At 39.9% G+C, this 27153-nt stretch overlaps 2 protein-coding genes and 3 non-coding genes across 5 annotated transcripts in view; all 5 read left to right on the forward strand.

Annotated features, from left to right (window-relative positions):
* The first annotated feature begins 9887 nt into the window (after window positions 1–9887).
* On the forward strand, window positions 9888–17901 carry RABGGTB (Rab geranylgeranyltransferase subunit beta). Its single transcript, XM_021667746.2, has 9 exons — window positions 9888–9969; window positions 11286–11393; window positions 12942–13139; window positions 13638–13743; window positions 15054–15106; window positions 15230–15340; window positions 15712–15837; window positions 17172–17321; window positions 17591–17901. Exons 1-9 carry the CDS (start codon window positions 9967–9969, stop codon window positions 17729–17731), a joined length of 996 nt encoding a protein of 331 aa, XP_021523421.2. The 5' UTR covers window positions 9888–9966; the 3' UTR covers window positions 17732–17901.
* On the forward strand, window positions 10880–10958 carry LOC135273511 (small nucleolar RNA SNORD45). The gene has a single exon (XR_010341301.1). It is a non-coding gene; the product is annotated as a small nucleolar RNA SNORD45 (small nucleolar RNA).
* On the forward strand, window positions 11853–11936 carry LOC135273510 (small nucleolar RNA SNORD45). Its single transcript, XR_010341300.1, has one exon. It is a non-coding gene; the product is annotated as a small nucleolar RNA SNORD45 (small nucleolar RNA).
* Window positions 13246–13317, forward strand: LOC135273509 (small nucleolar RNA SNORD45). The gene has a single exon (XR_010341299.1). It is a non-coding gene; the product is annotated as a small nucleolar RNA SNORD45 (small nucleolar RNA).
* A 1593-nt stretch (window positions 17902–19494) lies between the features above and the next one.
* MSH4 (mutS homolog 4) overlaps window positions 19495–27153 on the forward strand; it is a 99948-nt gene continuing 92289 nt past the window's right edge. Inside the window, exons 1-2 of the mRNA XM_012442550.2 lie at window positions 19495–19836; window positions 26049–26231. Of these exons, the coding sequence (XP_012297973.2) occupies window positions 19596–19836; window positions 26049–26231 (424 nt within the window). The 5' untranslated portion in view covers window positions 19495–19595. The remainder of the gene's footprint in view (window positions 19837–26048; window positions 26232–27153) is intronic.

Here is a 27153-nt window from a genome sequence, read left to right on the forward strand (position 1 = left end):
CTCTCCTCGTGACCTTAATTAACTTCCTAAAAGGCCCTGTCTTCAAGTACAGTCACATTGGGAGTTAAGGTTTCAACATAGGAATTTTGAAGGGACACAATTCAGTCCATAACATCACCCTCTAGTTACTTAGTCCTTCTGGTGACCAGACTCCTCTTGAGACTGTCTAGTGGCCCCACCCTAAGTCATCTCATATGCTAAACTCAGGTATGATTGAAAAGGGCTTATAAGGAATAGCAGAAGATACTCCAAGCACTCAAGAAATTCCAAGCGTTTTAGGATCTCTGTGTCAGGAACCGGGGATAAAGACCAAATAAATTTCTTATACCACACTAAATTACCAAAATAAAAATCTAATCTTTTACAAATATAAATTATTTAAATGACTTTTCCTTCATGCTCAATGATGAAATTGTATTTAAATGATACAGTTTGAGATTGGTAAGGAGATTTAGAAATTTCTTAACTGGGTATTATGTAGAAATGAGAAGTTAAATAGAATATATATAATTCAAATGGAAATTTGAATTTGCAATACACAGGCCCAGCCATTTCTGAACATAAAGCTTCTAGAAATGGGGTGGGCATGGTGGCTCATGCCTATAATCCCAACACTTTGGGAGGCTGAGGTGGGAGGATCACTGAAGCCAGGAGCTTGAGGTTACAGTGAACTATGATAGCACTATTTATACTCCAGCCTGGGTGACAGAGTGAGATCTTGTCTAAAAAGAAAAGAAAGTTTCTATACAAGATATAAATGTACACCAAAGCCTTATGATGAGAATATTAAAGTATCCTTGCTAATAAATATTAACCACTTACATAATTTTATATCAGTTAAGCCTTGTTAGTCCCAAGTAACAAATGAACTTAAGCAACTTTAATCAAATATGTATTTTAAGTATGCAGAAATGCCTCATAGATCTGAAAGGCAGGAATGGAGTCAATCTCAGGAAGAGACTAAAACCAGAATAATCAGTCCTCAGGAATCCTTGAAATATATATAGTCTTTTGCTAACTCTACTTGTGTTGTATTTTATTCATTGTTGCTCTGTAGCCTAACTTTCTCTGCTTCTCTGATCCCATGATAGAATCAGACTTCACTGTAGCATATTTATAAACTGGATTGACCATCACACATATAAGCTTGCTGACTAGGGCCATTACGAGAAGGAGGGTAGGTACAGTCATGGACTACAAACATGATTGTTAGTTGCCTTCATCCATGAATTGATGGTTCCTAGAGAAAGCATAGTTTTATATGTGATCTGGTAGGTTTACAACAATTTTAATGAATGTTTAAGGAATCTACCAGAGTCATCAATTTGCATAAAGGGAGAAGAATTATTCAGTGACTCCTCTGGATCAAAAAAAAAAATGGTTGTTGATATGGATTTTAGAATTACAGCCATTAATTTGAATACATTACCCATGATCAAATAGTACTAAGCGTTTTTGGAGATTAAAGATTACATTCCACAGGCAACAGTATTTTTTTTTTTCTTAATATGTTAAAGACTATTTACTCAAAAGATGAGGGAACTAGTACGAAGTTAAAACTGGTATAAAGGAGAATTTGAAGAGCAGATATAGGCAGTAAGAAATGCTTAAAATAATTTGCTACTAGATTAACTATATCCTATAGGGCACGGGTCCCCAAACCCCAGGCCACAGACCATTAGCAGTCTCTGGCCCATTAGGAACTGTGCTGCACAGCAGGAGGTGAGTGGTGGGCGAGTGAGCATTACTGCCTGGGCTCCACCTCCTATCAAATCAGTGTCGACATTAGATTCTCATAGGAACATGAACCCTATTGTGAACTGCACACATGAGGGATCTAGGTTGCATGCTGCTTTTGAGAATCTAATGTCTGATGATCTGAGAACAGTCTTACCCCCAAACCATCTCCCCCTACATCCCCAACTGTGTCTGTAGAAAAATTGTCTTCCACAAAACCAGTCCCTGATGCTAAAAAGGTTGGGGACCACTGGGGTAGGGCAATAAAATCTAATGGGACCATCTTTTCTACAGAGCAGAAATTTGTTGTAGTTCAGGTTCAGTTGCATTACTTTCCACGTTTTTACAATTTAACATCTACATTTACACTTGTATCACAGTCTAGCCAAGAAAAAGACAATGGTGCATATCCCATCAGATAATATGCAGAGGATCCATTAGATAATACCTAGCACACTACTAAAGGAACACCAAATAATTTATTGTATCCTTTTTCAAGGCTTTGACAGTGTTTCTTAACAGTCTCTTCCTTTTCATCAAAAGGAATCTGTCACAATTATTCTTGATTAGTAAAAAGCAAATTTCATTAGGTTTGTCCAGATTATTTGCCTAGGTACAGCAAGAGTGTTCATTAATCATGTAGATCTTCTCAAATTTACTTTGCAAATCCAAATCCATACAGTACAGAACAAATTACTAAGGCCACAGGATTAACTTCTGTCTGAAAGTTTTCATCAGAAACCTCAAATTGGACTTCTAAAAGCCTTTGTAACTTTACATCCCAAGGCTGGGGAACCAAATTCAAGAAACTCTCCACTAGATTTCTCCTGTAATACCTAAGAATTTGGGTGAATCTCTTTCCTTAGCATCTTCAAAATTTGCTAGGATTCCCAGTCTCCCAAGCATTGCTTTTCCTTACTGCTGATGAGACAAACATTTAAGCCAGGCACCATTCCAGTTTTGTTGAGACAGCTTTGTAGGCACTGACTCTACATATAAAGTCAAATTGAAATGTATATAGTCTTTTGCTAACTCTCTACTGTGTCATATTTTATTCAGTTTTTAATAGTGGGCTTGTCATAACTGGTTAAATAAGAATTATTTTCAAAAAGGTCACTCTAGATATGGCCCTCACTACCTAATCAATTATCCTGGTAAAAAGGACAGAATATTGAATATTGCTATGAAATAAAAGGAGATTCAGCACATTTCTGAATTCTGAGGGCTTAGAATCACATGCCATTTAAAAATTTCAGGGTTGGATTCAATGGTCTATGCCTGTAATCCCAGCAATTTGGGAAGCTGAGGTGGGAGGATTGCTTGAGCCCAGGAGTTGAAGACTAGCATGGGCGAGATGGTGAGACCTCATCTCTACAAAAAATTAGAAAATTAGGTGGGTATGGAGATGCACACCTGTGGTCCCAGCTACATGGGCTGAGTCAGGAGGATCCCTTGGGCACAGAAGGTTGCAGTGATTCATGTTCACACCACTACACTCCAGCCTGGGTGACAGAGCAACACCCTGTTGCAAAAAAAAAAAAAAATGAAAAGAAAATTTCAGTTTACAAAAGCAGAGTACACTAAATTGAGGTCAATAGCTTATGAAGAATTTAAAAGGAATTCCTCATATACCATAAAAATAGAACACTACATCAACAATATTCCAAAAAAGAAATAACTAGGGCCAGGCGCAGTGGCTCACGCCTGTAATGCCAGCACTTTGGGAGGCTGAGGCGGGTGGATCACGAGGTTAGGAGATCAAGACCATCCTGGTCAACATAGTGAAACCCCGTCTCTACTAAAATATAAATAATTAGCTGGGCGTGGTGGCACGCATCTGTAGTCCCAGCTACTTGGGAGGCTGAGGCAGGAGAATTGCTTGAACCCGGGAGGCGGAGGTTGCAGTGAGTGGAGATCGCACCACTGCACTCCAGCCTGGCGCCTGGCAACAGAACAAGACTCTGTCTCAAAAAAAAAAAAAAAAAAAGAAATAACTATGATTAACTTTCTCTCATCAGTTCATTCAGTACTATGTACTTATTCTGCTAGAAATTGTGTTGGTGGACTGCTGTCATGAATCAGTCTGTTTCCAAAAGAGAGTCCTAGACATGCAGACTCAGTTCACTGCCATGTCTTGAAAGTTGTCTAAGCTGTCTGCTCAGAAGCCTGTATTCATAAATCTATTTTTTGAAGACTTTATCAGTAGTTCAAAGAACCTGGTCCTTTCCATGAGGCTCGAAGACTGCCCTTTCTTGAAAACACAAATTTGGCCTCTAGCTTATAGTAGAGCCCTTGAGCAAGCATCAGAGTAGCACAGAAACTATATATGTAGATGGCCAAAGCTAAGTGGTGTTTGATATGGTTTGGCTCTGTGTCCCCACCCAAATCTCATCTCAAATTATAATCATCATAATCCCCATGTGTTAAGGGAGGGACCTGGTGGGAGGTGATTGGGTCATGGGGGTGGTTTCCCCCATGATAGTCTCGGGATAGTGAGTGAGTTCTACAAGATGTGACAGTTTTGTAAGGGGCTCTTCCCCCTTTGCTCTCTCTCTCCTGCCACAATGTCAAGAAGGTCCTTGTTTCCCCTACACCTTCTGCCATGATTGAAAATCTCCTGAGGCCTCCCCAGCTGTGGAACTGTGACTCAATTAAGCCTCTTTATAAATTACCCAGTCTCAGGTATTTCTTTATAGCAGTGTGAAAAGGGACTAATACAGTGTTAATTACTTTATTCAATAACAGAAAAAAAGAGTAATATTCTTCATTATAGCATAGCTATTACATTTCTTTGGCGGGGGATCATTTTTATTTGAATAAATGTACTGTAATATTCAGTGAAAAGTAATCCTTTCTTAAAGGATTGGGTGGCAGGCAGGATTTAAGAAAGGATTACTTTTCACTGAATATTCTTCTGTTAGGCAGCTGCTTTTAGTAATTCAAAGCACCTGGTCCTTTGTTCACAGATATATTTTTTTTCCTTTTTTTCCCATGTAAATAGTAGCATACTATATGGTTTGTGGCTTTCTTTTTATGTTTGCTTTCGCTTGGTGTATTTTTAAGACCTTTCCATAGCAATATGTGTAGAGCTTCATTATTATCTTTAATAGGTGCATATGAATATACCATAGTTTATTTAACCTTTTGATGGTCAGTTAGCTTTTTTTTCTTTGAGACGGAGTCTTGCTTTGTCACCCAGGCTAGAGTGCAGTGGTGCAATCTTGGATCTCGGTTCACTGCAACCTCCGCCTCCTGGGTTTGAGTGATTCTCCTGTCTCAGCCTCCCGAGTAGCTGGGATTATAGGCGCGCACCACCACACCCAGCTAATTTTTGTATTTTTTTAGAAACAGGGTTTCGCTATGTTGGCCAGACTGGTATCAAACTCCTGACCTCAGGTGATCTGCCTGCCTCAGCCTCCCAAGTGCTGGGATTACAGGTGTGAGCCACTGTGCCCAGCCAATTAAAAATTTTTTAATCTTTTGCTATTACAAAGACTGCTCCTGTGGTTATTCTTGCATATAAGTGACTTCACAACCAAGGGGATATATTTGTAGGATATATACCTAGGAATAGAATTTTCAAATGTAATTCAAGACTTGGGCTGGGAGCGGTGGTTCACATTTGTAAATCCACACTTTTGGAGGCTGAGGTAGGAGGATGGAGGATTTCTTGGGCCCAGGAGTTTAAAACCAGCTTAAGCAACACAGGGAGACCCTGTTTCTAAATAATAATAATAATAATAGCTGGGCATGTTGATGGTCACCTTTTACAAAAGCAGAATACACCAAATTGAAGTCAATAGCTTATGAAGAATTTAAAAGGGCTTCCTCATATACCATAAAAATAGAACACTGCATCAACCATATTCCAATAAATAAATAGCTATGATTAAATACCTTTGGTCTCAGCTACTCTGGAGACTGAGGTGGGAGGATGATCTCTTGAGCCCGGAAAGTTAAGTCCACAGTGAATCCTGATCCCATCATTGCATTCCAGCCTTAAGGACAGAGTAAGAACCTGTCTCAAAAATAATAATAAATAAAATTAAAAATGAATTGTTAGAATATATACTCCTACAAATATTTCTATTTTGCTTACCACTATACTCCCAGAACTTAGAATAATATTGGCATATTCTAGGCAATCAATACATATTAGTTGAATAAATTTATACAGTAGGAAGATAGGTTTTTTTTTTTATTCCTTCAGCAGTTATTAACTCAATCTGAATAATGTTACTTTTTGGATCTAATGCTTGCATGATTCTTGTTTCAAGCATTGCTTTTCCCAGGAGATCTGATCAATCCTTGCCTCCCTCTGTTTTCCCCTCTACCACAACTCTCTCCCATCTGATTTACAGTCACCTTTTCCATAGCATACTAAGCTTGCCTTTGTCAGAGAATTTGCCACAGATTATTTACCAACTGTCTTTCCCACTGAGCTCCTTCAGGGTAGAAGCACTTCTTAGAGAGCCAGCTAGGCCGCACATTGTTTGCATAATGTAAATTTAGATGATTATCACTCTCTGGCTCTTGTCAGAGCAAATACAAATATTCTCCAGAGAAAGGCACCTTCCATTGAGCTGATGACCAAAAATCTTCAAAATAAATAAAGAACCAATCAGCATGAAAAAAGTCAACTGAAAATTAAAAATAACACATTTGGGACCTTGACATGGTTTGGATCTGTGTCCCACCCAAATCCCAATTTCAATTGTAATCCCAGTGTTGGAAGTGGGGCCTAGTGGGAGGTGATTGGATCATGGTAATTGTTTCTAATGGTTTAACACCATCCCCCTGAACTCTGTCCTCATGATAATGAGTGAGTTTTCCCTTGAGATCTGGTTGTTTAAAATTGTGTGGCACTTCCCCACCCCCACCTCCACCTCTGCACCTTTTCCTCCTGCTCTGGCCACATCAGACTTGCCTGTTTCCCCTTCACCTTCTGCCACAATTGTAAGTTTTTTGAGGCCTCTCCAGCTGTGCTTCCTGTATAGCCTGTGGAACCATGAGCCAATTAAACCTATTTTCTTTATAAATTACCCAGGTTCGGGTATTTCTTTATATCAATGAGAGAATGGACTAACACAGACCTCAAGACTCCATATATTAGAATGATCAAACAAACAGTACAGTTGGCCGTACTCTGTTTCCATAGGTTCTGCATCTGTGGATTCAACCAACCTCAGATGAGAAATACTCAGGGAAAAAAAAATTCCACAAAGTTCCAAAGAGCAAAACTTGAATTTGCTACATGCAAGTACTACCTTGAATCCACACAAATGGAATGATATGTAGTTATCTTATTAGATATTACAGATAATCTAGAAATGATTTAAAGTATATGGGAGGATGTACATAGGTTATATTCAAATATTATGCTGTTTTATATAAATGACTTGAACATCCTTGGAGTTTGGTATTGGCAGGGGTTCCTGGAACCAGTACCCTACAGATACCAAGAGACAACTGAATAAAATAACTCAATGTGTGAAATATGTAAAAAAAATTTGAAAAATTACAAAATGGAAAACAATAGGAATCTATAAAAACAAATAGGCAAGGCCAGGCAGGGTGGCTCATGCCTGTAATCCCAGACTTTGGGAGGCCAGGGCGGGCAGATCATGATGTCAAGAGATCAAGACCATCCTGGCCAACATGGTGAAACCCCAAATCTACTAAAAATACAAAAAAAAAAAAAAATAGTGGGCGTGGTGGCGTGCGCCTGTAGCCCCAGCTACACGGGAGGCTGAGGCAGGAGAAATGCTTGAACCCAAGAGGTGGAGGTTGCAGTGAACCGAGATTACACCACTGCACTTCAGCCTGAGAGACAAAGCAAGACTCCGTCTCAAAACAACAAAACCACAGAAAAATCCAGGAAGATCTGAAAAACAATCGAATTTAATCTGAAATAGTATTTGTTAAGTTTTAAAATGCATAAGAATCCTTGGAGAGCTTATGCAAATGCAGAATGCGATTTGTTAGGTCTAGGATGTGACTCAGACTGCCTTTCTAGTAGCTCTCAGAGTGCTGTTGATGCTGCTAGCCCATGGACTTTAAGTACCAAAAGAACACTATATAGTCAGATAGATATGAATAAATTATCCAGGATCCAGGATACATCACAGAAAGACAAAAAAGGTGAAAAATGCAAGAGGTTAAGAAATGAGAATGATGTAATAAGAAAGTCTAACATTTCGGCCAGGTTCAGTGGCTCACTCCTGTAATCCCAGCACTTCGGGAGGCTGAGGCAGGCAGATGACTTGAGGTCAAGAGTTTGAGACCAGCCTGGCCAACATGGTGAAACCCCCATCTCTACTAAAAATACCAAAAAATTAGCCAGGCGTGGTGGCACACACCTGTAATCCCAGCTACTCAGCAGGCTGTGGCAGAAGAATCACTTGAACCCAGGAGGTAGAGGTTACAGTGAGCTGAGATGGCACCACTGCCTCCAGCCTGGGTGACAGAAAGACTCCATCTCAAAAAAAAACAAAAAGGAAAAAAAGGTAATCTAACATGTCAACTAAAGTCCCAGAAAGGAAGAATATTGAAAGAGAGAAGGCCCACTCCTTACATTTGCAGGGCCCGGAGCAAAATCACAAGTGCACGCTCACATACCATATAAGGCACATTTAACAGTTAAAAGTTAAAACCCAAGCTAATCCATGTTAAATAAAATATGCTCTGGGCAGGGCATGGTGGCTCACATCTATAATCCCAACACTCTAGGAGGCCACAACATACTGAGACTCCTATCTCAACACACACTAGCCGGGCCTGATGGCACATGCCTGTAGTCCTAGCTACTTGGGAGGCTGAGGTGGGAGGATCACTTGAGCCTGGGAGATACAGGCTGCAGTGAGCTGTGACAGCACGACTGCACTACAGCTTGGTCAACAGAGCAAGACTCTGTCTTTTTTTAAAAACAAAACAAAAACAAAAAAAGGCCAGGCACAGCGGCTCAAGCCTGTAATCCCAGCACTTCGGGAGGCCGAGGTAGGCAGATCACCTCGGGTCAGGAGTTCAGGAGTGCTAGACCAGCCTGGCCAACATGGCGAGACCCCATTTCTACTGAAAATACAAAAATTAGCAGGGCGGGGTGGTGGGTGCCTGTAATCCCAGCTACTCTAGAGGCTGAGGCAGGAGAATCCCTTCAACCTGGGAGGTGGAGTTTGCAGTGAGCCGAGATCAGCCATTGCACTCCAGCCGGGGAGACAAGAGCAAGACTCCGTCTCAAAAGAAAAAGAAGAAAAATGTTCTGACCAGACACGGTGACTCAAGCCTGTAATCTCAGCACTTTGGGAAGCCCAGAAGAGAGGACTGCTTGCATCCAGGAGTTCAAACTACAACAAATGATTTCCTTCCATCCATAGTTCAAACTAGAACAAATGATTTTCTTTCCTTCCTTCCTTCCTCCCTCCCTAGAACGAATAATTTCCTTCCTTCCTTCTTTCCCTCGCTCCTTCCTTCACTCCGTCATCCCTCTCTCTCCTTCCTTCCCCCCTCCCTTCCTAATTAGAATAATTTCCTTCGTTCCTTCACTCCCTCCCTTCCTAACTAGAATAATTTCTTTCGTTCCTTCCCTCCCTCCTTCCTTTTTTTCTTTTCTTTCTTCCTGTTTCTTTCTTTTTTCTTTATTTCTCTCTTCCTCCCTCTCTCCTCTCTCTCTCTCCCGGCCCCGGCTCACTGCAACCTCCGCCTCCCTGCAACCTCCGCCTCCCACGCTCAAGCCATTCTCCTGCCTCAGCCTCCCGACTACGCTGGGACAACAGGCATGCGCCACCACGGCCAGCTAATTTTTGTATTTTTAGTACAGACGGCGTTTGCTCATATTGGTCAGGCTGGTCTCGAACTCCTGACCTCAAGTGATCCGCCCGCATCGGCCTCCAAAAGTGCTGTGATTACAGGCGTGAGCCACCGCGCCCGGCCCAAATGATTTCTTAAAAGCACCTCAGATATTTAAATATTATTTAAAGCTGTTGCTAGACAAATCAGAATGACTACGGAACGAGAATTTGGGGGCCAGAGACTTTGAACACAGGCAGGTGAGGACACCTATGAACAATCAGTGGGGTCCTACGGTAGCCTTAAGATCTGCTCTGGCTTTCAGGCGAAAGTGTGGTCAGCTATATCGGAGGGCGGTGGGGGCCTGAGAGGTGCTTCTGCGCAGGCGCCCGGCTCCTAAGTCTACCCAGGAACTGACCTAGTTCTCTCTTTTAGCTTTTAGACATGGTAAGTGTGCGTTTCGTGCTGCTGTCCAGATGGGTTGGTAGCAGACTGGTCGCTGTAGGATTGTTTTCCTGGTGCTGGAGAATGGTTACGACACAGGTCTTATAAGGTTTCTTGAGGGTGAAATATTACTCAGCGTTTTCTGCAGACCTCGCGGGTAATTTCGCTTCTAATTTTACCCAGGCCGTCTTCTGTTGGGAGGGCCTGTTAAGAGTTGAGTTGTCTGATTTCTTAACCCCTCTAAAAAGCTGGGGCTGATTGATGGCTTTTTTTTTTTTTTGGAGGAGGGTGTCAAAAATTTCTTTAAAATCGTTAGTGATGTGGTCTCGCTTGAAGGCCTCGTAGATTTTTAATGGGATTAGAGGAAAATTCGGTACTTAATCATTTCCGGTAATCTTCATGACCTATTATAGTGACTGCAGTGTACTCTGAATGAGGAAGATATAGATACGAAAAGAACTAGAGCCACATCCCATGGGGACTTCTGCAAATACAGAGACTCGGATTAAAGGTGGAGAAGATGAAGCTAAAGGAAATGCTTATTTAGTATATTTGAACATCTTTTGGGGTACTTAGAAGGTACTTTGAAACCTGGATTTGATTAAGCAAGAATTTGCAAGTTAAGGGCTAGCTAGATTTTTTTTTTTTTTTTAATATGCTTTCTACTGCATGTAAACCGTAAGTTGTCCTGAAATGCTAAGCTTTGATATTCTATTGTGTTTATTTTTTTCGAGACAGAGTTTCGCTCTTGTTGCCTGGCCTGTAGTGCAGTGGCGCGATCTCGGCTCACTGCAACCTCAGTGTCCTGAGTAGCTGGGATTACAGGTGCGAGCCACCGTGCCCGGCCTGGTGTTTATTTTTACTAACTTTTTTGAATGAAAAATGAACAAAAAATGCTGGTGGTAATTTTTTGGGTCGATGATGAGCTGGCATGTATTCTGAATCCGAAGTTGATTATTACTACTTTAGCTCTAGAATTACTCTGAGACCTGAAAATTACCTGAATTGTGACTAAGATGGAGCTTGAATAATTTAAGTTCTTTTTTGTTATAAATATATACATACCTATACTTTATTTATTTAGAGTCAGGGTCTTCCATTGCCCAGGATGGAGTGCAGTGGCACAATCTGAGCTCACTGCAGCCTCAATTTCCCGGGCTCAGGCCATCTACTGCAGCCTCTCTAGTTACAATTTTTAAATGGAACGTTTTACTATTGCAAGGTGAAATCAACTGAAAATTCAGATGTGTGTGGAATCTGCTGTGGGACAGAACGTTGTAAAGGTAAACATTGAGATTACTGCTTTTTTATTTTGAAAGGGCACACCACAGAAGGATGTTATTATCAAGTCAGATGCACCAGACACTCTCTTATTGGAGAAACATGCAGATTATATCGCATCCTATGGCTCAAAGAAAGACGATTATGTACGTATGATTTTTTTTATGTTGGAAAGTTTATTTTTAAAGAAGCGCGACAGTCATAAGCAGTGAGGCAGTATTTATGTTTTATGCGTCTTGAAACGGTATCCAACTCCATGCATAGAACTGAGGATGTGCTGTGCCTTTGAATTTCAGTTAAGCGTGCCTTGAATGCTTGAGGTTGTGGACTTACTAGAATCATAGTTCAGGCCGGGCACGGTGGTTCACTCCTGTAATTCCAGCACTTTGGGAGGCTGGGGCGGGCGGATCACGAGGTGATTGAGACTAGCCTGACCAACATGGGGAAACCCGGTTCCTCCAAAAATACAAAATTAGCCGGGCGTGGTGGTGCGCACCTGTAATCCCAGCTACTCACCTATACTGAGAGGGCTCACCAGACAAAGTAGATAAGGGTTTGGGGCACAAACAGGTGTCCCCTTTTGTAGTTAGGGGTAATACTTTCAAGGTCAATGATGTTTTGGCATGTCTTATCTGAATCTACTGCTGATGTGTAATAACACTTTAGCTCTAGAATTACTCTGAGACCTTGAAAAAATTTTACCTTAAATGTTTTAATTTTGAGGAAAGCTCTCTGAGACAATCTTAGCCAAAAGTAGTAAACAACTTAGTTAAGAGTAAATGTTTCTCCCTGTAGTATCCAAACTCAATTGTCTTAAGTTTATCTACCGATATGTGGGATATATGGTATGTATTAATTTTTTACTTAAGTGTTAGGTTCTCATAACCTTGAAAATACTGGAGTAGCAGTCATGGAGTTAAGGTCATCATATGGATGGGGCTGGACTCGTTTCTGCCTTTATCTGCTATCTCTATGCTCTGGATTTGGGTTAGTAGCGAACTGAGATGCACTTCCTGTTACAAAACTGTCATTTTGGGAGATAAAACCTCACTTTGTTGCCCAGACTGGAGGGCAGTGGTGTGATCTGGGCTCACTGCATCCTCCACCTCCTGGGTTTAAGTGAGCCACCTGAATAGCTGGGATTACAGGCGAGAGCCACCATACTCAGCCACAAAACTTCTTAAAATGTAATGCATTGTTGAGTGTGGGAAAAATTTGTTCTGGAATCTTAATGTTCATGTATCATTGATTAGCCAGTGTTTTATCTGAGCTTAGAAATCTTTGGCATGTTTAGGCCATTTTGGTTTTCATGTAGTTATATAATTTACTAATAGATAATAGGTTATGTACAGACTCCACATTAAAATACATGCCTGATAAGTATGGTATAGGTACTCTGAAAGAAATATTCTCCCTGAACACTGATGAAAATGGTAGATGCATTTCTGTCTGGTTGGCTTGTGGGACAAACTAAAAGCCCTATTTGTATTGTCAGCCATAGATGAATTAATCCTGTCCTCAGATAATTGTTTTTTTCTGATTAATAGTCGTGTCTGAAGATGGTTTCTGACATTGAGAGTCACAAATTTAAACTCAATACTGATTAGTGCTATTAAGATCAGGAGAGGTAAAAAATAGCAGCATGGCTAATGAGTTAGCTTTGCTGACACGTTTAAAATTGTGTATTGTTTTAGGAATACTGTATGTCTGAATATTTGAGAATGAGTGGCATCTATTGGGGTCTGACAGTAATGGACCTCATGGGACAACTTCATCGAATGAACAGAGAAGAGATTCTGGCATTTATTAAGTCTTGCCAACATGAATGTGGTGGAATAAGTGCTAGTATCGGACATGATCCTCATCTTTTATACACTCTTAGTGCTGTCCAGGTAAATACTAATTAAAATTTCAACTGTCTTCATAGTATGTTGTCTTCAAGAAATGGGAATTGAAACTATGTATAGGATTTGGTCAAAAAGTGAAGCTGTCCTACAAGGTCAATGATGTAATGGCATGTATTAGCTGAATCCAAAGTTGATGTGAGTTCTAAAATTACACTGAGACCTTGGAGGATAAAATTTTTATCTTCAGTATGTGTAAATACTGAAAAATAGCTATTTGAGTTTGATATTAGTGAACATCTACCTGGTGGTTTAAAGTCTGGTGCTGGGTGCTGAGATCGGATAAGGACTTTGTGTATATTGGAGTATGTTGGAATGCCAAGTTAAAATTTATATGTAGAAAAATTATATTTTATGGATAAAGATTTGGGTTTTCTTGATATCTGTAATTGTATTGAATGACAGGAGGTCTTTGAGGAAAAAGAGCATAAGAGCTTTAGAATAAACATAAAAGGGGTGTTTACCTAATATTTGTCTTTATTGCAGATTCTTACGCTGTATGACAGTATTAATGTTATCGATGTAAATAAAGTTGTGGAATATGTTAAAAGTCTGCAGAAAGAAGATGGTTCTTTTGCTGGAGATATTTGGGGTAATGTCAGATTTAGTCCATTCTACCCAAAATACCAATGTAAAAACGTACTGGTTTTGCTAGTAACCAGTTTATAAGTTTTTCATCTTTTCAGGTCCCACTAAGCAGCTGGTCTAACTGGAGTTAATGGTCTGCTGGAACTTCCAGCATGTACTGTGGTAGTTATATCAGCATACAGGAGCACTGGAACAGAGGGGGCCAGTCTAAAAGATAAGGTAGGTGAAAATTTTTTCCCCCAATATTTGGTGGCTTTGTAAAGTTTTTAAAAAACTACTTGCTGGTAAGGGAAAAATATTCAAAAAACTTTACAAACTTGCTGAATATTTGAGTGGAGGGAGGGAATAGAACTTAATTTGATAAATGTAGATAATCTCTGCTTTAGGGATGAACACAGTGCAGGCCAGAGAGACCAGCTGCTTCATGGGATGTGAAAAATCTACTTTATTATAAAATAGGGTAAGTTTATTTGCATTATTAGGAATTGACTAATTCTTTCAGTTCTATTAGTTTTCTTCTCTTTCTGGACATGCTTTAAGTAGCTTAAGATATTATTGTTTTTTTGTTTTTAAAGCAAGGTCTTGCTCTGTCCAGGCTGGAGTGCACTGGTATAATCACTGCTCATTGCAGCCTTGACCTTCCATGTTGAAGTGATCTTCAGGACTCAGCCTCCTGAATAGCTGGGACTATATACAGCCGCATACCATCACAGCCAGCATTTTTTTGGGGCGGTGGGGAGATGGAGTTGCGGGGGCTGGAGTGCAGTGGTACAATCTTGTCTTACTTGCAGCCTCTACCTCCCAAGCTCAAGCGATTCTGCCTCAGCCTCGAGTAGTTGGGATTATAGAGATGTGTACCACCACACCTGGCTGATTTTTGTATTTTCAGTAGAGATGGGGTCTCCTGGACTCACGTGAGCCTCCCTCCTCGGCCTCTAAAAGTGCTGGGATTTCAGGCATATGCCATGGTACCCATCCCCAGCTAATTTTTAAAAAAAGTTTTTGTAGAGATGGGTTCCCACTATGTTGCCTAGGCTAGTCTCAAACTCCTGGGCTCAAGTTATACTCCCACCTCAGTCTCCCAAAGTGGTGGGACTATAGGTAGGAGCTACTATGCCTGGTCAATTTGCTGTTGTTTTGGACAAAGGAATTTTTTGGGAAGTAAAGATACTTTAGATTTAGCTTTCCTCCTGACTACCTAAAGTAGAAGTTGAGCTTGAACTCAATTTAAAGTGGTAGTTGTGCAGAGTTTTTTAGATGACTCATATATGATCTGGTAACATCTGCCTTGATTTTGGTCTCTTTTTATTATAGGAGAAATTGATACAAGATTCTCTTTTTGTGCGGTGGCAACTTTGGCTTTGTTGGTAAGCTTTGAATATTGGTTTGAAATGATTGAAGTTCATGAATACTCTAGAATTTTTTTTTCTTTTGAGTGAGCTGCTGAATACTCGAATTAAACAGGTTTTTTTTTTTCCTGTTTTTTATAGGGGAAGCTTGATGCTATTAATGTGGAAAAGGCAATCGAATTTGTTTTATCCTGTATGAACTTTGATGGTGGATTTGGTTGCAGACCAGGTTCTGAATCCCATGCTGGCCAGGTAATTTATTAGTCCAGATGAAAATTTATTGTCATTTTGGAAGCAAGAATCAGTGTAGGAAAATGAGCTATTTCAGTGTTTGTCAAATACAAATAAAGTTAATTTGACTGTAATATGGTATCTTACATAAGAATTGCTTAATTGCTAACATTAGTTTGCTTTACATACTATATACCTTTCTCTTTCAGTGGATCCCTCTGACCTAAGCAAACATAAGTGGGTTCATAAGCACCACAACACATTTTTATTAAGTATTTGTCAGATCAGAAAGAAAAACTTAAGTTATAAAGTGGTGTATTAATAATTTGAGTTTTATCACTTTTACTATCAAGAAATTATTATACACATTTACTTTATGTCTGTAATTTTAGATCTATTGTTGCACAGGATTCCTGGCTATTACAAGTCAGTTGCATCAAGTGAATTCTGATTTACTTGGTTGGTGGCTTTGTGAACGACAGTTACCCTCAGGTGGACTCAATGGAAGGCCAGAGAAGGTATTGTTTGATAAGTTGTGTTCTGCTAGCCTTAGAACCTTCAGTGAATGCTGCTTTGTCTTGCCTATTTCAATATTCTTGTAAATTGGCCATGAGCTTATTTATTACCTTTGCCTGTTGTAATTTTTCAGTAATACCTCCTACTAAAAGACTCCCCTTGACAAAAGTAGAGCCCCATGGGTTGAAATGCTCATTGATCCTGATGTCCATTTCCGACAATCTTGTACAGAAATCTTCATATTTATCTATGGATGTAAAGGGACGGTTGATTTTACCAAATTGGATTTTTAAAAAAATTTAAATTTTCCTTTACATGATGAATCAATCTATATCAGATCTGTAAGGGACAAATAGGGAATACTCATTTGAAACTATGTGATTTTCCTGTAGAGCAAATGCAACCATATGTGGTAAAAAATGAATGGGTATGGCTGTTCCAGTTAGAATTACTATGGACAGATACACTCATATTTCATATGTCAGAATATTTTTTGAGACAGAGTCTCGCTCTGTCACCCAGGCTAGAGTTAGAGACTAGGTTTCACCATATTGGCAAGGCTGGTCTCGAACTCCTGACCTCCTGATCCCCCCGTGTCTTGGCCTACCTGAGTGCTGGGATTACAGGCGTGAGCCACTGTGCTCGGCCTGTATTTTTATTTTTAAACCTCAATATTCCTAAATAAATAATAATGGATAGAGAAATATCCATAGTAGCTGTCTAGAATAGAGTGGAATAAAAACCCTAGGGAACTGTCAACAAAAAAATGGTGGCTGTGGGGAGCACCAGGGACCTGCACTTACACACAGTCGAGGGCAACTTCATGGGCCTGTGGGTCTTTCAGGGATCTCATTAAAATGCAGCCTTGGGTGGGATTTTCTTCTTTATAGACTTAGGTCACCATAATTTGAAGAGTTAGGCTTTAGGTGATTTTTTAAGCAAGTGTGTGCCCACCTGGACAGCGCTTGTAGAAAAACGGAACTATACCTATGGATTTCATGATGCTATATACTACTGGCTTCTTGGTTAAGGGGCTGAGTTAAGCATTCATTGAAGATAGAAATAAGGTAGATGCATGCTTATCAGTGAGTACTGAAATATTCAGCATGGTTACCTATGAATTGGAATTTAGTCTCTTACCCATTAATTGATTATCTTTTACTCTAAGCGAGTATTTCAAACACTGCATGTCAGTATATCCCTGGATTTTGTCCCTCCACATGGTTTGATGCTTTGAACATCAGATTACCTGAGAGTGAGACTTAACCCACTTTTAAATTGTTCTCAAAATTAGGGAAATACAAGAATGAAATTGGCAACTTTTTTCCCCTCCTAGTTACCAGATGTATGCTATTCATGGTGGGTGCTGGCATCCCTAAAGATAATTGGAAGACTTCACTGGATTGATAGAGAGAAACTGCGTAATTTCATCTTAGCATGTCAAGATGAAGAAACAGGGGGATTTGCAGACAGGCCAGGAGACATGGCAAGTAATATTTCTTACATATTTGTATAAATTATGTTTTTTAGTGTTGTATTCCTTCATGGTTCTATGGATTTCCAGGGTGGCATTCCAAGTGTTGCTTTGAAAGCAGTATTTTTTTCTACTTATTGTAGAATATATGAAGGATATAGAACAATCTTACAGAAATTTCTTGTCGCTAACAAAATTAGTGTATGGTAAAGGTTGGGTATTAATAACAATTTGGTTAAGAAGTTTTCATTTTGCAATCTCTGTATAAATTCTTGTTGTAGGTGGATCCTTTTCATACCTTATTTGGAATTGCTGGATTGTCACTTTTGGGAGAAGAACAGATTAAGCCTGTTAATCCTGTTTTTTGCATGCCTGAAGAAGTGCTTCAGAGAGTGAATGTTCAGCCTGAGCTAGTGAGCTAGATTCATTGAAGCCAAAGTTGCAAAGTATAATTTTGCCATTTTAACATATCTGTATTTGAAGTGCTTATTGAATCTAAAAATGACTACTGTTAATATTTTATATATTGTGTTATATTAATTATGATAAATTATATAATTATACATATTGTAAAATAAAGACCTGTATTTTATTTTCTGCTTTTTATTGTGAAGTCCTGTTATTCTGACTACAGCTTTTTTGTGTATACTTCCGTGTCTGTTATTTATGTTTCAGTAACTGAGCATACTTAAAAAAACTCGTGGTTTTTACCTGATTTTTTTGTTTCTCCCCATGTATACCTTTCATGTGTTCTATAACAAGTTGATGTAATATTTGTGTCAACAAGAATGTTAACTGGACAGAACTCATACATGAATTAAATGGTGCACAAAATAAATGGCTGTTGAAATTTGGAAATGATTGATAGGTTTGAATATGGTTATTCTGAATTGGTCACAGACTTAATTTAGGTTAAATGGCAAGCCACCATCTTAAAATGGTGTTGTGATTTGGACTGTAGACTTACCCAAGGAAGGAGTTGTCTTCAAATAAGCTAACACTAATGGATAAATTGATGGTTGCCACAGTGTTTTTTGCACCTTTTTCCAAAACTAAAATGGGTACAATCACTCTTTAAGGGTTTACAGTTTGGGTGAAAAGTCTTATTTTGTTCCCCAGGCTGGAGCGCAGTAGTGAAATCACAGCTCACTGCAACCTCAAACCCCTGGGCCCAAGCAATCCTCCCACCTCAGTCTCCTGAGTACCAGGCAGTACAGGCACCTGCCACCATGTCCACTATGCCCAGCTGATTTTTAAGTTTTTGCTACAGGCAGTTTATTTCCCAGTCTGGTCTAAGGTGAAATGATTCTCTGGCCTCAGCCTTTCAAAGTACTGGGATTACAGGCAGGAGCCACTGTGCCCCGTCTGAAAATTTTTTTGATGGAAATTGAGATTTTAAGTAGTTTGCAACACCCTGTGCAATAGTCATTCCAAGAACAGACATTTTTAAGGACTTCTCACTGCATGTGGGTGAACCAGGCTGTGCATAACTGTTTATTGAGAGAAGACTTAACAGTGGCAGGATTTCAGTAGTGGTGTAAATGTCTTCTAATAGCTTTTATATGATGGTATCCAGAAAATTTTGTCATGTTTAATCCATGCATCTGATAAATTGGTATTATTGGCCATATTTAATTTTCTGAAGGTCACTATTGCAAAGCTGGAGTTTAAACTTCTAGTGTGCTATTAGCTGATTTATGTTTGAAAGCACAGTATTAGAAATGGTGGGTGGGGAACTATGAACTGTCTGGGAGATCTCACCCTGTCTTTCCCTGGTTCCTATTGGACTATGCACAGCCATGTGTGTACTGTCTTGTGATAATATAACTGGATATTTCAACCTTAGGTGGGTTATGCTGCGAGCATTACATGTTCTGTGTCAAAGGCACTGGGTGTACTGTGTTTGATGGTTTCTACATTTAAAGATAAGCTAGCGTGCTTGGATGTGTGGGAAGTGCATGTAACGTTCTGCAATAAAGGGGGTAACAATTCGGGTGGTAATTGATGGACCTTACAGAATTCTGTTCAGTCTGATACCTGCAGGCTGAGGAAGTTCCTATGAAGTTCGTATGGAAAGTGTTGGGAATAGCTGGGAGCAGGGTCATAGACCTGAAGCACGTGAACCTATGTGGAAAGCTGAGGTCTGCGTGCGCCTGCGCAGTGCAGGTTAGTGCGTCGTCTGCGTGCAGTTCTCCCGCCCTTTTCAGCGACGTAGCTTCTGTAGTTGGGCTACGGGAGCTGGCCCTCAGAAACGTATACTTCTTGGGTTAGGGAAGGTTTTGGAGGATGCTGAGGCCTGAGGTCTCATCAACCTCGCCTTCTGCCCCTGCTATTTCCCTCTCGTCGGGAGAAACACGCTCACCACAGGGCCCCCGCTACAATTTCGGACTCCAGGAGACTCCTCAGAGCCGCCCTTCAGCCAAGGCCGCCTCTGCATCCACCCCTCCCGGCACGTCAGGAGCCGCGGGCGACCGGAGCAGCAGCAGCAGCCTCCCCTGCCCTGCGCCAAGCTCCCGGCCAGCTCAAGGTAAGTAGTTGGATGGAGGAGTCTCCTCGAGGCTAGAGGCCGGCAGCTCCTGGAGGCTCAGGGACGCCTGGGTGGTGGTTACCACAGCGAAGTTCAGTTGTGGTTTGATTGGGGCGTGAGATCGGAGTGCCTGGGAATTTGGTGAGTCTGGGAGATTAGAAGCCTTGACTTTTCAAATTGGTTCTATTGCAAGACCTTGATGGTGGATGGCTCAGTTCTGAGAAAGGCTGAAGTACCACACATGACGTCCCTGACAGTGTCTGACAAATGACCGTTTGTATATGAGTTTACTGATACAAGTGGTGAGCTGATCTTTGGCTGCTGAATTTAATTCTCCAAATCCTGCTAGGCTGGGATAAAATAGATTAAATTGAACATTTCATTTCATATTTAAGGAAAATAATATGTTTAGTATTAAAAGATGTGGGCTGGACGGGGTGACTCACACCTGCAATCCCAGCAGTTTGGGAAGCCGAGGTGGGCGGATCACTTGCGGCCGGGAGTTCCACACCAGCCTGGCCAACATGGTGAACCTCCCATCCCCATCCCCATCTCTACTAAAAATACAAAAATTAGGTGGGTGTGGTGGTGCGTGCCTGTGGTCCCAGCTACTCAGGAGGCTGAGGTGGGATGATCTCAAGTCCAGGAGGTTGAGGCTACCTTAAGCCGAGATCGCGAGATCGCGCCACTACATTTGAGCCTGAGTGATACGGTGAGACTCAGACTCAAAACAAACAAAAAAGATGCATATCCTTCAAATCATTTATTATTTTGTTAGTCTCCATTCATGACAAAGCATCACCATTTTTCACACACGATTGCAACGCAATGGTAAAGTAACAAATACCAAATCCAGTGGTCATTTTTCTGTTCATCTCATGTGACCTTTCTGCTGTATTTAATGTTCTTAATTTCTTTTTTTTAGAAGCAGAGTCTTGCTGTGTTGTCCAGGCTGGTCTCAAAGTCCTGGCCTCAAGCGCTCCTTCTGCCTTGGTCTCCCCAAGCCTTGGGATTGCAGGCATGAGCCACCACTGTGGCCCATTTTTTTTTGTTTGTTTGTTTATTGTACTTTGTGTTCTGGGGTACATGTGCACATCCTGCATCCTTGTTGTATAGGTACATTGATGCCATAGTGGTCTGCTGTCTTCACCCCCCGCCCCCCACCCCGGTCACCTACATCAGGCATTTCTCCCCGTGTTATCCTTCCCCATCCTCCCTGCCCCCTGCTGTCCCTCCCCTCCCCTCTACCACCCCCACCTAGCCCAGTGATTGTTGTTCACTTCCCTGTGCCCAAGTGTTCTCATTGTTCATTACCCGCCAATGAGTGAAAACATGCAGGGTTTGATTTTCTGTTCATGTGTCAGTTTGCTGAGAATGATGGTTTCTAGATTCATCCATGTGTCTACAAAGGACACGAACTCGTTTTTTATGGCCGCATAGTATTCCATGGTGTATATATGCCACATTTTCTTTGTCCAGTCTATCATTGATGGGTATTTGGGTTGGTTCCAGGTCTTTGCTATCATAAACAGCACCACAACGAACATACCTGTGCACGTGTCTTTATAATAGAACGATTTATAATCCTTTGGGTATATATCCAATAATGGGATTGCTGCGTCAATGGAATTTCTATTTCTAGATCCTTGAGCCCATGTTTAATGTTCTTGATTTGCCTTGTCTTAAACTCTTTTAATTTGTCTTTCTTGATTCCACTTGCCCCTGTTTTTCTGCTACCTCCCAGAGAACTGCTATGCTCACCTTTGTTCCCAAATTATGGGCATGTCATTAAAGCTTTTTTTCCTAGGCCACTTCTGTCTCCACAGCTCAGATCTCATCTGTACTCCAGACTCTTATTTCAAACTGTCTTCTGAAGTTTTTATTGATGGACCAATGGATACCTGAGACTCACTATATGATTAATTAAATTCTTCTCTACATTTTTTTTTTTTGAGACAGGGTCTTGCTCTGTTGCCCAGGCTGGAGTGCAGAGGGGTGATCATGACTCACTGTAGTCTCAAATTCCTGGGCTTGAGCAATCCTCCCGCCTCAGTGTCCCAAGTAGCTGGGACCACAGGTGTGTGCTCCTACAGATGGCTAATTTTTAAAAATTTTTTGTAGAGACAGTGTCTTCCTATGTTCCCCAAGTTGGTCTTGAACTTTTAGGCTCAACTGATCCTCCTGCCTCAGCCTCCCAAAGTGCTGAGATTACAGGCATGAGCCAGTGCACCTAGCCCTCAAACTCCTAAGTGTTCTTCCTTCCTTCAAGCTTACTTAACTGTACCACCAGAGTTACGTAGAAAATGATTTTATCATGACCCTTGCCACTTAAATCAGTAGCCCTATATCTGCAGGTTAAAGATCAAACTCTTTAGAAGGATATCCAAAGCAATTGAGATCAGTTTCTAATCTGTACACCTTTATCCCCCATCACTTGTTAATATTTACCCTGCTTTCTAACAAAACTGAGCTACTTGCAATTCCTCTAAGGCAACATGCATGTTCACATTGTCAGTATAATCCCTCTCTTCATCAGATGCTTTGTCACCCACTTACTTTATCAGTAATGATAACATTCACTAATTCATATGCACCTACTTTGTTCTGACTTTTTACTAGGCAGATGGTATCTTTGATCCTCACAATAATTCTGCAGAGTAGATTTTTTTGTTCCGGTTTTATAGACAGAACCAAGGCCCACATAGGTGAACAAAGCCCCAAATTATGTTAGCAGCTGGGGATAGTAATGTACGTATTCAAGGAACTTAAGGTCTAGTAGAGAAGACAGACTTAAAAATCAACAAATACAAATTTAAGAGATAACTGTATTTGAGGTATTTATAATTTTTGAGGTATTTACAATTAAAATATGGGGACGAAAGTGGGAAAAGACATTTTATGGAGTAAGTGCACCTTGAACTGGTCTTGAAGAATAAGTAGGAAGAAGAATGCCAGCCAAAAGGAAAGAGAAGATAAGAGAAACTGGAGTGCATTCTTGAGACATGCAAAGGCACAAAATGTAGAACTGTAAATAATTTTGCTTGGCTAGAGCAGGAGAGTGATCTGTGTAGATAAACTTGGATGTAAATATACTTGTGGGAGTGATATACTTGTGGGAGTTAGATCTGGGAGACAAATTTTGTCCAGAGAGCCCCATGTTCAACACCAGGTCTCTGGCTTTGGTGACTGGATAAATGGTAGTAGTATTTTCTGATACTGAGAATTTTGTAGGCAAAGCAACTTTTAGAGGGAAGATGATGAGTTCTGTTATGGACGTGCTGAGTGTGAAAAGCCTGTGGGATGTTCATATATTTATATCAAGATAATTGAATATAGGGAACTAGGACTAAGAAGAGAGAAACTTGAGGGAAAATAGATTTGAAAGTTTCAGTTCATCTGAGAACAAGAAACAGCCCACTCCATCTCCAGTTTCTCCATCTCCAGTTTCTGGCAACCACTCTCTTCCTTAGCTCCCCAAGAACTAGGAATGCTAATGGAGAACATTTTATGTTGGTTCTACGAACTTCTTTATGATAATAGCCCTACACCCTGTCCACATCTTTGTAAATATTCTCTATATCAAATTATCCCAGTTTGAGTATATCATTGATTCCTGCTGGAACCCATATAATGAAGTTATATTTTACCCTATGGTATGGGGAGACACATGGGAATTGTAAGAAAGAGAGATACTGATCAGATTTGTTTTTCAGAAAGATAACTGGTGATGTGAAGAATAGATTAGAGAGGTGTAATACTGGAAGCAAGGAGAAGAAGAAGAAGTGAGACTTGCACAAGGACCAAAGAAGATACAGGCTTAAAATGGGCTGGGAGGAGTAGAGAGGGATTTAAATGTTAGTGATGTCAAAAAGAAAAGAATTCTGAGTGGGGAGGGGAGGGGCAAAAAAAAAAAAGAAAAGAATTCTAGGACTCACTCACTGAGTGTTAGGGTTGAGGAAGGAGGAGTTGAGAATGTCTCCTAAGCTTATTATGACTTGAGTGACAAGGGACAAACTGGTACAATTGACCATACTAGTAATAAAGAATTAATTTTTTTTTTTTTTTTTTTTGAGCCGGAGTCTTGCCCTGTTGCCTAGGCTGGAGTGCAATGGCGCCATCTCAGGTCCCTGGCATCTCCACCTTCCAAGTTCAAGTGATTCTCCTGCCTCAGCCTTCGAGTAGCTGGGAATACAGGCATGTGCTACCATGCCTGGCTAATTTTTTGTATCTTTAGTAGAGATGGGGTTTCACCATGTTGGCCAGGCTGGTCTCAAACTCCTGACCTCGTGATCCACCTGCCTCAGCCTCCTAAAGTGTTGGGATTACAGGCGTGATCCACTGCGCCTGGCTAAATAATTAATTTTGAGGGAAAGATAGAGTTCACTTTTGGACATTTAGAATGCTGAGAAGATATCTAAAGGTTTATGGCCAAGAGATAGATATCTATCCAATGTGACCTAGAGCTACATTGTCTGATTGAATATTCTGTGATGATAGAAACGTTTCATACTTATGCTGTCCAATATGGTAACTAGTAACCATATGTGGCTTTTGAGCATTTGAAAATGTTGCTAGTGTGACTGAGGAAATTTAAATTGTATTTAATTTTGATTTAATTAAATACCCACATGTGCCGCTTTATTGAACAATGAGGCTGAGAATGTTTTTTGTACTTTTAAAGGATTAAAAAATCAAAATAATATTTTGTGATATTAAAATTATATGAAATTTAGAATTCAGTATGTAGAAATAAAGTTATTTTTAATTGAAACATGTCATTCTCATTTATGTATTATCTATGACTGCTTTTTCAAGATAGTGTCACAGCTGAGTAATTATGACAGTGATTACATGGCCCACAAAGCCTAAAATATTTGCCATCTGGTCCCTTTATTTAAAAGTTTATGGGCCAGACATGGTGGCTCACCATATCCAGCTAATTTTTGTATTTTTAGCAGAGACAGGGTTTCACCATGTTGGCCAGGCTGGTCTCGAACTCCTCATGATCTGCGCTCCTAGTGCTCCCAAAGTGCTGGGATTACAGGCATAAGCCTCCTTGTCTGGCAGGAAGTAGATGTTAATAGAAACAAAGAGGAGAGATGAGATGCCCAGAGGAAATGTATAATGTCGATTTATGAGGGAAGGCTTAAAAGTATGAAGCCCTGGAGGCCAACAGTTAAGAGGCAGAGGAAAAAGGAGTTGGCAAAGGAAACTAAAAGTGGTTTAAAGAGAATCAAGATACAGAGTTGTTGTGGAGATCAAAGACAATAGAACAGAGCCTGAACATTTTTAATTTTTTCTAGAACTTCTATGTGCCAAGAGGCTATGCTAGTTTGTTTATGTACGTTTTTTAAAACTTTGATGACAACCCTGTAAAATAGGTAATATCTTACATCAGTAGATAAGTACTTAAATAAGGAACCAAAGCCAGTTGAGTCTAAAACTCTACAATGCCATTTGGATGGGAGGAGAAATTTCAATAAAGAAATTGACAGAAGGTTAAAAGAGGTCTAATAATTATTATACAAATGAAACATATGTCTTAGTCTGTTTTCTGTTGCTTTTAACAGAATACTTGAAACTGGGTAATTTATAAAGAAAGAAAATGTGTTTCTTGCTGGTCTGGAGGCTGGGAAATCCAAGGTCAAAGGAGGCACATCTAGTGAGGGCCTTTGTGCTGGTGGAGTCTCTGTAGAATCTTGAAGTGGTACAGGGTATCACATGGAGAGGGAGCTGAGCATGGTAGCTCAAGTCTCTCTTCCTCTTCTTATAAAACCACCAGTCCTACTCCCATGACAACCCACTAATCTATTAACTCATGAATGGATTAATTTATTCATGAAGACAGAGCCCTCATGACGAATCGCCTCTTAAAGACCCCACCTCTCTACTGCCACATTGGGGATTAAATTTTAATGTGAGTTTTGTAGGGGACAGATATTCAAATCATAGTAACACATCTGGTATACTTGAAGATTAAATGGTAATTTATGATTTTAGCAAGAGTAGTTGTGAACTTGTAGAGGTAAAAGCTATATTAGCATATTTTAACATAAGATTATCAATAATATTAATTTTGTTATCTGTTATTTTTAAAAAATTATTTTCACATGATGTTTTATAGAAAGTAAACATGGTATAAATTATAATGATTAATATATCATTGCATAATTCAAATCTTTAAGAATTGACTCTTAATTTTTCAAATTTAGGTTCATACTTTGGAAACAAAAGACCTTATGTAGAAAACACACTTGCATCAAATTTTACTTTTGGTGCAAGCTCATCTTCTGCACGAGAAACTAATTATCCTCAAACACTTAAAACTCCATTGTCTACTGGAAATCCTCAGAGATCAGGTTATAAAAGCTGGACACCACAAATGGGATATTCAGGTAAAATAAGTGGAAGATTAACCTAGATGATCTTTTGAAACTTAAAAGTTTTATAAATTATAAATTAGCGTTGTTAAGTTCATTTGAATTTATCTATAAATGATGTGAATGAAAAATAAATACATTAGTTTACCTGTATCGGTGATTTGAATCTAGATTAGTAAGGCAACATAGTTTCTAATATTGTTTGTTAATAAATGCAGGTCTATATTATTTTAACCATTCTGACAAAAACCACACAAGAAAGAGAAACATCTTCCTTTTATACATGATGTTCATTTAAATCTAAAAGTTGACCCTGATAATACTAGTTTTGTTATACCTTAATTTTTTTTTTTGAGACGGAGTTTCGCTCTTGTTACCCAGGCTGGAGTGCAATGGCACGATCTCGGCTCACCGCAACCTCCGCCTCCGGGGTTCAGGCAATTCTCCTGCCTCAGCCTCCTGAGTAGCTGGGATTACAGGCACGTGCCACCATGCCCAGATAATTTTTTGTATTTTTAGTAGAGACGGGGTTTCACCATGTTGACCAGAATGGTCTCGATCTCTTGACCTCGTGATCCACCCGCCTCGGCTTCCCAAAGTGCTGGGATTACATATACTTTAATTTTTATCTAAATCTACCAGATTTTCTGGAAGAGTAGATGGATAAGATAGGTTTTCATGTATAACAGTTTTCTAAAGTATATACAACAGAATTTCTTGGTTACAGGGTATGTTACTTAAATGCATATATTTATAAGATAATGACAAATTGTTTTTTAAAGTAGTTCTGCCAATGTATAAATGGTTAAATTTATATTAGATCTACAGAAGTCAGTTTAAGCTCTGTAGTAGAATATGACCTTATTTTTAATTAGAAAATAAATACCAAGTTCCAGTGGAAATTCAGTAGACATAAAAGGTATCTCTTCTAAGGTTC

The sequence above is a fragment of the Aotus nancymaae genome, unplaced genomic scaffold, assembly GCF_030222135.1.
Source record: "Aotus nancymaae isolate 86718 unplaced genomic scaffold, 86718_ANA_hifiasm-v0.15.2.pri h1tg000007l, whole genome shotgun sequence".
In the NCBI taxonomy this organism is placed as follows: Eukaryota; Metazoa; Chordata; class Mammalia; order Primates; family Aotidae; genus Aotus; species Aotus nancymaae.

Bases quoted from the DNA above. Each gene is read 5' to 3' on its own strand.
- RABGGTB (XM_021667746.2), top strand. The intron at 15,107-15,229 runs GTAAGCTTTGAA...TGTTTTTTATAG, and splicing joins TGGCAACTTTGGCTTTGTTG to GGGAAGCTTGATGCTATTAA. The intron at 15,341-15,711 runs GTAATTTATTAG...CTGTAATTTTAG, and splicing joins CTGAATCCCATGCTGGCCAG to ATCTATTGTTGCACAGGATT.